The sequence below is a fragment of the Carassius gibelio genome, chromosome B7, assembly GCF_023724105.1.
Source record: "Carassius gibelio isolate Cgi1373 ecotype wild population from Czech Republic chromosome B7, carGib1.2-hapl.c, whole genome shotgun sequence".
Taxonomy (NCBI): domain Eukaryota; kingdom Metazoa; phylum Chordata; class Actinopteri; order Cypriniformes; family Cyprinidae; genus Carassius; species Carassius gibelio.
This window is the reverse complement of record NC_068402.1, coordinates 30,030,917-30,041,136: the sequence shown is the minus strand read 5'-3', so window position 1 is coordinate 30,041,136 and position 10,220 is coordinate 30,030,917. Positions and strand designations below refer to the sequence as shown.

Sequence of the window (10,220 nt, the reverse complement as noted above, 5' to 3'; positions counted from 1 at the left end):
TCGGCAAAAATCCAGCAAAATGACTTTTTGTTAGGACGGAAATGTTGACGCGGTGTTGTTGTCACAGAATACCCGGATGCTTCATATAAATGAACAAGCAGGCCTCAAAGCCTTCCTTTCTTTTAGGACCGGAGCGGGTTCGTGTTGTGCATTTCCTGACTCACCGCTGTTCGCTTCTCAACTATTTCCACGAATAAGTCGGTCAGGAATTAGTAACCATGGTAATTTGACTTTTAATAAATATTGTATTAACACGGAGAAGCAGCATATGTTGTCTTATGTGTCTGTGTTTAGGTGTTGAGTAGCTCGTGTAAACACGTGCCGCGCTCCATGTTTCTGAATTGTTCCGGCGTTGCGCCGAGCCATGTTTTGCAGGCTTGGGAGTTTGAGGAGTCTGCGATCATTGAAAATCATTTTATGCCAAGAGACAGCTTATGATTCTTTGTTGATAAATAATGACACAGTTTACTTTGTGTTTTATATGGTAAAATAGTGTATATGTTTGTGAGCACACATTTTATCTTCCAATTTCTTTTGGAAGTAGAACATAGACGATTCATAGCATGAGTTGCGTATTTTTGGCTTGTTTAAAATGTTTTATGTAAATTATGTTTTACGACCTCCTCACTTCGGAGACACTAAGAACATTTGACATTTAAGTATAAAGATTTTGCAAATTAGTGATTTGCACTGTATTTTGTATTGATATATTTGTCATAAAATCCAATTTCAATACATGTATTCAATTCAAGTGTATTTCTATAGTGGTTTTTACGATTAAAATAATTGCAAAGCAACTTTACAGAAAAAATATTTTCTACAATATTTAGTAGCTTAGAAGTGGTTATATCTACATGCGGTGGATATATGTGAAAAAAAAAAAATCTGTATATATTGTGCACAGAGTATTTGATAATTGCAGGTAAAAGTGTGCCCCAGACTGTTTTAAGTAAAATAATTTGATCCAGGATTTATTTTGAAATGTGTATGGGTTTGTTCTGACACCCTCTGCTGATAAACAGGTCAAGGTAAGTTTAGTGGGTATGTCAGCCCTCTGGGTTTTAATATGAAAGTAATTTAGGAAAAAAGTTGTAAGTATTTGAGTATCAGAATTGCATTGTTTGCACTGTTCAAGAAGTTTATTAACAGCATGTGTTTTGCAGGCATTCAAAGACACTGGTAAGGCTCCTGTTGAGGCCGAGGTGGCAATTCACCGTATCCGCATCACACTGACCAGCCGCAATGTCAAATCTCTGGAAAAAGGTGTGTTTGCTCCCTGGTTCTCTGCTGGTATTACATTGATGGCAGTGAGGATAATAATATATGAATGATATAAACATGAGCTATATTATACGCTATTCTGAGCCTTTCTTCACAAAACTAATTTGTGTGTCTGAATAGATCAGGCATGTTGTCATTAAACACTTTTTCTCTCTCTCTCTCTCTCTCTCTCTCTAGTGTGTGCTGATTTGATCCGAGGTGCCAAAGAGAAGAGTCTGAAGGTGAAAGGACCTGTGCGTATGCCCACCAAGGTGAGTACCAGTTTTGACTTCGGTCTTGATCTTCTCATATCTAAGCAAATGGAAGTGTCAAAGGACTTCAATTAAATACTTGTATCATTAACAGACAGATGTTTGCCAAGAGATACTCCCAGTTTAAGATGCATATCTGGCTGTCATTCTAATTATTATTTTTTTTTTTTTCTTGTTTTCTCTCAATGTCAATAAGACTCTTCGTATCACTACTCGCAAGACGCCATGTGGTGAAGGTTCCAAGACCTGGGACAGATTCCAGATGCGGATTCACAAGCGCCTCATTGATCTACACAGTCCATCTGAGATCGTCAAGCAGATCACCAGCATCAGCATTGAGCCTGGTGTTGAGGTGGAGGTCACCATTGCAGATGCATAATTGCTGTTGTCCCACCTAATCAGCTGTGTGTTTGCTATCAGCTCAATAAAATTGAGATTTTTGGATTTCTGTCTGGTGTGTTGTTTTATTTATTTTTCTTCTTCTCACTACCCTCAGACTGGATTGGTCTCCCATAAAATTAATTGCTTGTCTTATTCATGTTGCAAGAAGCCTGTATGCATTTATTTCATTGTCAGGAGCATATTGACATTTAAAAAGGATACTTAGTGCATTTCATTATTGTTTGGGTCCAACATTCTTAAATTTTGTATCTTATGATCTGCAGAAGAAAAAGGTATAAAAGTTTGCAACTACACGAGGGTGTGTCAGAAGAATGAGTACTCCGATATGTTAAATTGCTTACCACACACTATGGCCTTAATGCTGAATGAATTTATATATATATATATATATATATATATATATATATATATATATATATATTTGTTTTGGTCAGGACTAATAAAAAAAAGAAAACCCTAATTGCACCGCAATGAATATTCATCCTAAAAGGAATTTACAGGTGTCATAAATGTCTTTTTAGGACCTGATCATTAAGTACTGATTGGTGAGCAGCTGTGACAAATGCATTTTGGGTAAAATATTGTCTTGCCCGTGTTATCAAAGCATTTTTTTGGTTGTTGTTTAAAATCGTTTCAGTTGTTGCAAGTTATATCAGTTTGCTTTTGGAGTCTTGCCTAAATCTCTTACCCAAGCTAATGTCAAGTTGAAGACTTTAAAATTTAGCTCTCATTGTTTTAAGCACATAGTGGTTTTATTACCATATAATAATGTCAACTGTTATTGACATGACAAATGAGGACACCGTGTTAGTGGCAATGGAGTCAACTGCTTGTGAGCCTCATCATGCAGCTCTACCTGAACTTTCTGGAGTTTCCTCCATAACATCACAGGTAAGATTGCAAGTACTTATGTTCTTTTGAACTCTTTAAATAACATGTTATATTGTTTTATCTATGTAGTATAGTACTTTGTAGGTCTTTTGATGTCTTTGTTATGTGCAGAGTGAGACCGCTGAAATCTCTGAAAAACAGCAACTTCGAGTTTACTTGAAGGTACGCCCTTTTAGTGAAGAGGAACTCAAAAGCAGTGAAGATCAGGTATTTTATAACTTAGTATAATGTTAATTAAGTAGTGTTTGTTTTAGGAAATGTTGGACTTCTGTGAACATCCTTTTTCTTCCAGGGTTGTGTTGTTTTGGAAGACTCTGAGACCATTGCCCTTCATGCTCCTAAAGGATCTGCCACCATGAAAAGCAGCGAGAAAGGAATTGGTCAACAGGTTTATAAATTTAGCTTTACCCAGGTACAATACCATAAAAAAAAAAACCAGAATTTGGACTAACCTTGATTCTACAGATAATGACATACATTTGTAATGGAATGCAGATCTTTGGACCTACCTGCACTCAGGCAGAGTTTTTTGATGGCACAATCAGTTCACAGGTGCATGACTTCGTTCATGGGAAAAATGCATTGGTGTTCAGTTATGGTGTGACCAATGCTGGAAAAACATACACCATTCAAGGTGAGCTTAAAGGAATACTTCACCCGAAAATGAAAATTGTCATTAATCACTTACTCCCATGTTGTTCCAAACCCGTAAAAGCTTCATGTTGGCTTGGGAACACAATTTTAAGATGTTTTGGATGGAAACCCGGAGGCTTGAGATTGTCCCATAGATTGCCAAATAAATAACACCGTCAAGGTCCAGAAAAGTATGAAAAGCTTTATCAGAATAGTCCGTCTGCCATCAGTGGTTCAATTGTAATGTTATGAAGCGAAGAAAACAAAAATAATGACCTTATTCAATGACTCCTTTTGTCAGTCTCTTCTGTGTCTCTCCATATCGCCATAGGCTACCCATGCTCTCATGTGTCAGCTGCACCACAAGGATGCACGGTTTCTTTGTGCATTTTGATTTGAAAGCGCAACCTTGTGGCACAGCTGATAGAAAAGGGCGTGTCGTATTCTCGTTGCTTCATAACATTACAGTTGAACCACTGATGGCAGATGTACTATTCTGCTTTTCATACATTACTGGAACTTGACAGTGTTATTTACTTGACAGTCTCAAGCCACCTGGTTTTCATCCAAAAGATCTTAAATTGTGCTCCTAAGATGAACAAAACTTAATTTTTTTTTTTTTTTACGTGTTTGGAACTACATTGGTAAGTGATTTTATTTTATTTTTTTTCTTGGGTTGGAGTAACCCTCGAAAGCTGCAGTAGGGAACTTTTGACGCTCTAGCGGTTAATAAACAGAACTGCTTGCGTCTTGCGGAAGAACATCGTAGCCGGAACTACTTCTCTCTATGTCTATCACCAATCACGAAGAATCACAAAGGTACTGGGTTACTCCGCTGCAGTACCCCCGAAGCAATCTAAAATAGTCCGAATATAAACCCTTATTATAGGTGCACCCTAGTGATTCAGGACAGACTAAAAACACGGTTTGGAAAATGGATTCATGGTGTACTGGCTTATGTTCATTTTTCTACATTTTGAGCACAAAGTTACAGACCGCAGCTCTGATTGGTTGTTTTTACCGGGAGAGGATGGCTTTCTGCAAATGGCAATAGGACCACTGGGAGGAGCCAGAGGAGCTTGTGTGTGTGTATATATATATATATATATATATATATATATATATATATATATATATATATATATATATATATATATATATATTTTTTTTTTTTCCACAGATTATCGGTCTCATATTCTACTGTCAGGACATAATGACCGGTTTAACAAATATGTAAAAAATATATTTTTACAAAAGTTCCCTACTGCAGCTTTAATACATTCTCACTGCATATGCATCCTATTTTTTTGTGTTGTATGTCTGTAACTGTTACATGTGAATCTGTCTGTTTTAAGGTTCTCAGAAAGATCCTGGCATTTTGCCCCGTGCTTTAGAGGTTGTATTTAAACACATTTCTGGCCACCAGTATGAACATATGGACCTAAAGCCATATTTGAGCTCAGATGTGCAAAAATTGGACTCTGAGCAACTAAAAGTAGAGAAGAATGCCAAGGCAGCGCTCTTCAGTTTGCTCAAAGAGGTAAGACTGGTCTGCACCATATGTAGTGCTTCTGAAAGGCATTGTTAAATCTTGTATATCTCTTTTTAGGAGCCTGAACCCACAAAATCAAGTAGAAATAGAAGTTCAACATCCTCTGTCAGTAGTTTGTCATTTTCCAGTGTTTCGTATGACCACACAGGTAATCTGCAGTATGATCACTAAAATGGGTGTAAGAACCCGTTTTCAGCTTTCTGCCCATGTCTTTCAGCCGACAGTGTTGATGGGATGGTTGAAGGGCATTGTCTGTACTCTGTATGGGTGGCGTTTTATGAAATCTACAATGAGCACGTGTATGACCTGCTTCAGCTAGCCCACACCAGCAAGACCAAAAGACGTCTTGCACTGCGGGTTTGTGAGGACAGCACAGGGAGCTCTTACATTAGAGGTATAGATTCTTCACTAAAAATGAATGTTTATTTGTTTTTATTGCTTTTAATAAAGTTAGTTGGTCTCTTTTTAGATTTAAGATGGGTTAATGTGCAGAATGCAGAGGAGGCTAGTAAGATCCTGCGTGTTGGCAATAAGAACCGCAGTGCAGCAGCAACCAAGATGAACCAGTCATCCAGCAGAAGGTAATATATCTATTTACCCATTTAAGGAGACTTTTGTATTGCAAGTATAAAGGTGCTTTTACATGGTTTTTAAATTTAAATGTTCCCTCTTGGCGGTATGACCTGTCGAACTGAGTAGCTGAATCCTTTATCTTCAAGAATCTGCTTAAAACACATCCCTGCCATCTTTTTTTACCCTCTAGCTCTCTGCATTCTGATTCTGTGTAAAAAAAAAAAATAAAAAAAAATAAAAAAACACCTTGCCCCTTTTAGACTTGCACCCTACTCATTTACTAACTGCTTGTCGTCTTCAAGTCTCTAACACTAGCTTGCTCTGTTATTTTATTTTTAATCCTTGCTGTGTACTGTTAAACTGAGACTTGTTAAAGTGATTTTGATCGCTTCCATTGCCCTCATTTAGAAGTTGCTTTGGAAGAAAGTGTCTGGTAAATGTAATACAGTACATACTTTGCAGTTTAGTGCAGCCTATACATTTAAAGCAAGTGAAGAACACTTTGGTCTGTTTGCAGTCATAGCATCTTCACCATCAAACTGGTACGCATGGAAGGAGACGTTGTTCAGGGACTGTCAGAGTAAGTGAAATGCATATGTTTTGAATCGTGTTATTTTGAAAGTGTAACACCTCCTCTTTTCTTGCATAAGTCTCTCACTTTGTGACTTAGCCGGCTCTGAAAGGTGTAACAAAACCAAAACATTTGGAGAGCGACTGAAAGAAGCCGGTAATATAAACAACTCCTTGCTGATTCTAGGCAAATGTATCGCAGCACTCCGGAATAACCAAGGTTGCAGGTACATGCAAATACTAACTAGATGGGTAAGAGTGTCTGGTTTATGTGCTGTTTTCAAAACTGTTTTTTTCTTTAGGATGAAGATGAGTTACATCCCATTTCGAGAAAGCAAATTGACAAGGCTCTTTCAAGGAATGTTTTGTGGGCGTGGCAGGGCTTCCATGATTGTGAATATTAATCAGTGTGCCTCAACTTATGATGAGACCCTACATGTGATGAAGTTCTCTGCTGTTGCCAGACAGGTGTGTGTGTGTGTGTGTGTGTGTGTGTGTGTTTTTTTTTTTTTTTGTGGGGTAACATGAGCTTTTGCAATTGGCTGAATCATAAGGTTACAAATGAGAGTTTCTATAGTCATGGTTTTGATGGTTGCATAATTCATATGACTACACTGCTCACTCAAGTGTGCCATCTGAGGTCTGTGTATATATTAGGTGTTGCAGGTTATACCTCAAAGATCTCTTGAGTCTCTGGCACCACGACTCGTGGGTCTGGATGGGAAGCCATTGCTGAAAAATGGAATTATTGATGACCATGCTGTGGATGACTACTTGTCAGAGGAAGAGCTGCTGGATGGAGATGAGGCAGATATGTCAATATTGCCTCAAGAGGTGATGCTTTTCTTGAATACGTGCATCAGCTGTGACACTGCTGCACTACAGTAACTGAAGTTGCTCAGTGCTCAAATAAGACTAACACTTTTACAGAAGCCTTTGCAATGTGTTCACTGACTTGGCTATTTGAATAATTCTGTAGGAGTTGATGAGCTTGGTGGAAAGCTTGCGTGTAAAGCTGTTGGCGGAGCGCAGGAAAAATCTGCTGCAGGAGATTCAGATACGAAAGGAGATGGGAGATGCAATGTTGCAACAGATTATGGAGGCAGAGGAGCTGCACAGGTATGTTCTTGTGAATGCAGAAGCAACAGAAAGACAAATCATAGTAACATGTGAGGGTTTTTTTTTTTCCTCTTTAAAAAGTCGTCAGATGGTGGACCTAAAGGAGAGTTATGAAGAGAAGATGGACAGCACATTTGACATGTATAAAGAGGCGTTGAAAGAGCATGCATACCAATGCGCTCTGGAGAGACTAGAAGAGGATTACATCCCTGTAGAGGAATACAATGAGGAGCAAGAGCGAGTCAAGGTATAGACAATTGTTCAAATTAACCCCTTATATAACTATATAGTGTAACAGCATTGGGTGTGATACATTTGTCTGTATATAATTAACTATATCTAGGTATGAGAATTGAATAGGCCAGCACTTTAGCATTGTAACTGTACAAAATGTCAACCCTGTTGCCTTTAGCGCTTTCCCCACCTTTGACGAGTTATGGCTTTTCGTGTTTTCACTGTTATACACTTGGGGGTGCTATGGCACATCTTCTGAATGAGTACAAAACCTCCTGAACAGGATGGAGAAACGAGTGATCTCTTATGTAAATGGATGCATATTAAAAATTAATGCAATCAGCAATAGGCAGCATGCAAATGAAAACCACATGATGTTACAGAGTAATTGTTGATCCATGAAGTGTTAGTCTGTGCAGGCTTTGGGGGTATTGAATGAAGAGATTTTACTGGATTTGTGCTCTTATTATACTAAATATTAGGTAGATGTAGTTTTTCACTAGGCTTTTTTTAATGCTGGCAGGGGAAAGAGTTAATTGATTAACATACTATCCATAAAACACCTGATTTTTGCTGGTCATTAATATAGGAGCTAGAAAAGCTTGTTCGAGAGTTGGAGGAGAAATGCCAGCATTGTGGTCCTCCACAACTCATGCAGGACAATTCCATGCAAACAAATCCAGTTCCTGCCACAGAAGAATCAGGTATTATCTATTTGGTGTGTGAATGGACCGGTCTCTCTGTGAGTTGTGGTGAAAATTTATATCCTTTTGTTTTATCTTTGTTTTTGTTTTTTTGACTGGAAAATGTAAATGCATCTGTGTGGGGTGAGGATTAGTTTTTGTTAGATTTGAACAGTCATCTATACTCTAGCCATCCTTTGCAGAAAGGTTCAAAATGCTGTACAAGGAAAAGTGTGCAGTGGAGAAACTATGTGTTGAGAAACAAGAGGTACATGGGAAACAAAGTTTCTGTAGCCGTTTCATGATTTATTGTTCTGAGGGTTTTTGAGTTAATTGTGTCTTTCGAGCAGCGGATCAGTGAGTTGAATGAGACTCTGCAGGAAGCTGGGGAGAGCTACTTGGAAAAACTTGCAGAGGTCCAAAACCTACAAAACAGACTCTCAAATCAAGTAAGAACAAACTTTGATGAAACCTACTGTATGGCCATGTGCTCATTATCAAAGCTTTTTATTTGTTAACAGGAGCAAAAAATTGAGTGTTTACAAAGTGATGTCATGGCCAAAGAGAAGGAGATAATCCATTTGCGGCAGGAAATTGCAAAGCTGTCTAATGATTCTGTAGGACCGTCTCGTCAAAGATGTGGTTTGCTGGTCAACATTAAAGAATCAATGACGCCACAATCTACAGGAAGTCTATGTCGCACCATTAAAAAGTCTGTAAGGGCAACAACATCTCTAAGGAAAAAGCCGAGCTAATTACATTGAAGCTCTACTGTAGCACTATTCGTTAAATGTTTTTCTGTTTTTATCTTTTGTAATAAAAGTATTTTTAAACTTGAGTTCTATCAATGACTGACTTAACATGCTGATACAATATTTACTGCCCAAAGGATCTCAGAAACCAGTGAATTGTCTTTTTAAAGGAGTCATGGTATGAGATCATGTTTGAGATGTTGATGCATTGGAGGGGTTCCATATTATGATATAAGAGAAAAAGAAGTGCTTTCCCCTCCTTTAATTACTTATAAACAACATATTATTTAACCCTAACACTAAACAATAGATCCAGAATTTATCCTTATTTCTTCTAATTTCTTATGTTCACTTAAAACACAACTGTGTTGTAGTCTTATACTCAAGAGGATGGCTCAAGCTATTTCACTTTCAACATTAAAGGTTAACTCTTAAAATGATGATATTTTGCTGTTAACGTAATGACAAACCCTTGTTATTAGTGATAGTGGTGACTGTTGAGTGAGTTATGGCCAGCAACACTCCATATAGTAATGCGAGCGAACAATGACTAATGTGATTCACCAACATGTCAACAGAGGAAGTTCTTTAAAATTACACTGTAGTGTATGGGGCAGATTGGCCAGTTTTTATTATTGGTTGGGACTTTTCCCCCTCAATGTGTATGGTGGTTATGACCCTGCACTTTCGTGAAATATGTTCCACTGTCTATGTGTGTCTACACGTGCTACAGAATGTTATCTAAAAATATGTAATGATTGATTGACTTCTGCTTGTCCTATACAGAGATGAGAAATAACCAAATCTTCCCTTTTCTTATCAAAAACGGCTCAAATATCTTCCCATTCTCTGTGCCTAGCAGTCATCTTCAAATTGCTTCAAATTCCTATTCCTAGCATTTCTCTCTCTCTCTCTCTCTCTCTCTCTCTATATATATATATATATACATATTCTGTGATGCAACTGTATATAGAAAAGATGTACTACAACATATTCTTAATGAGTTTGTATGTCAGTCTTTTTCTTCAGTGACAATGCTGCTGAATTGTAAGCCTGTCATATTCAACTGTAGATCTAATCAGAGCACAGTATACTCTCTAAAAGTGACAGTCAGCTAGCACCCCATTCTAGACACCTTATATTAATATCCTTCTTGTATTTGTCAAATATCTTTTGAATATGGATGCCGATTATCAATTTTGAATCCATCCACAATCTTAACACACCTGCTCCAACAACTGATTATAAATCTTTAATTTAACTTTAGGTCTTTTTCACT

General features: G+C 37.7%; 2 protein-coding genes and 1 non-coding gene across 3 annotated transcripts; all 3 read left to right on the top strand.

Moving 5' to 3' along the window:
• Positions 1-53: 53 nt before the first annotated feature.
• On the top strand, positions 54-1,976 carry rps20 (ribosomal protein S20). The gene is made up of 4 exons (XM_052560475.1): positions 54-221; positions 1,164-1,263; positions 1,459-1,532; positions 1,729-1,976. Exons 1-4 carry the CDS (start codon positions 219-221, stop codon positions 1,909-1,911), a joined length of 360 nt encoding a protein of 119 aa, XP_052416435.1. The 5' UTR covers positions 54-218; the 3' UTR covers positions 1,912-1,976.
• On the top strand, positions 1,303-1,371 carry LOC127962769 (small nucleolar RNA U54). The gene has a single exon (XR_008154641.1). It is a non-coding gene; the product is annotated as a small nucleolar RNA U54 (small nucleolar RNA).
• Positions 1,977-2,499: 523 nt separating the features above from the next.
• zgc:56231 (uncharacterized protein LOC406257 homolog) lies at positions 2,500-9,027 on the top strand. The gene is made up of 18 exons (XM_052560452.1): positions 2,500-2,825; positions 2,937-3,032; positions 3,118-3,237; positions 3,321-3,459; positions 4,814-4,998; positions 5,068-5,158; positions 5,228-5,404; positions 5,480-5,591; positions 6,101-6,163; positions 6,234-6,380; positions 6,456-6,621; positions 6,811-6,987; positions 7,133-7,272; positions 7,354-7,519; positions 8,096-8,210; positions 8,393-8,457; positions 8,540-8,638; positions 8,711-9,027. The coding sequence occupies exons 1-18, from the start codon at positions 2,703-2,705 to the stop codon at positions 8,942-8,944; spliced, it is 2,415 nt and encodes an 804-aa protein (XP_052416412.1). The 5' UTR covers positions 2,500-2,702; the 3' UTR covers positions 8,945-9,027.
• The last annotated feature ends 1,193 nt before the right edge of the window (positions 9,028-10,220 follow it).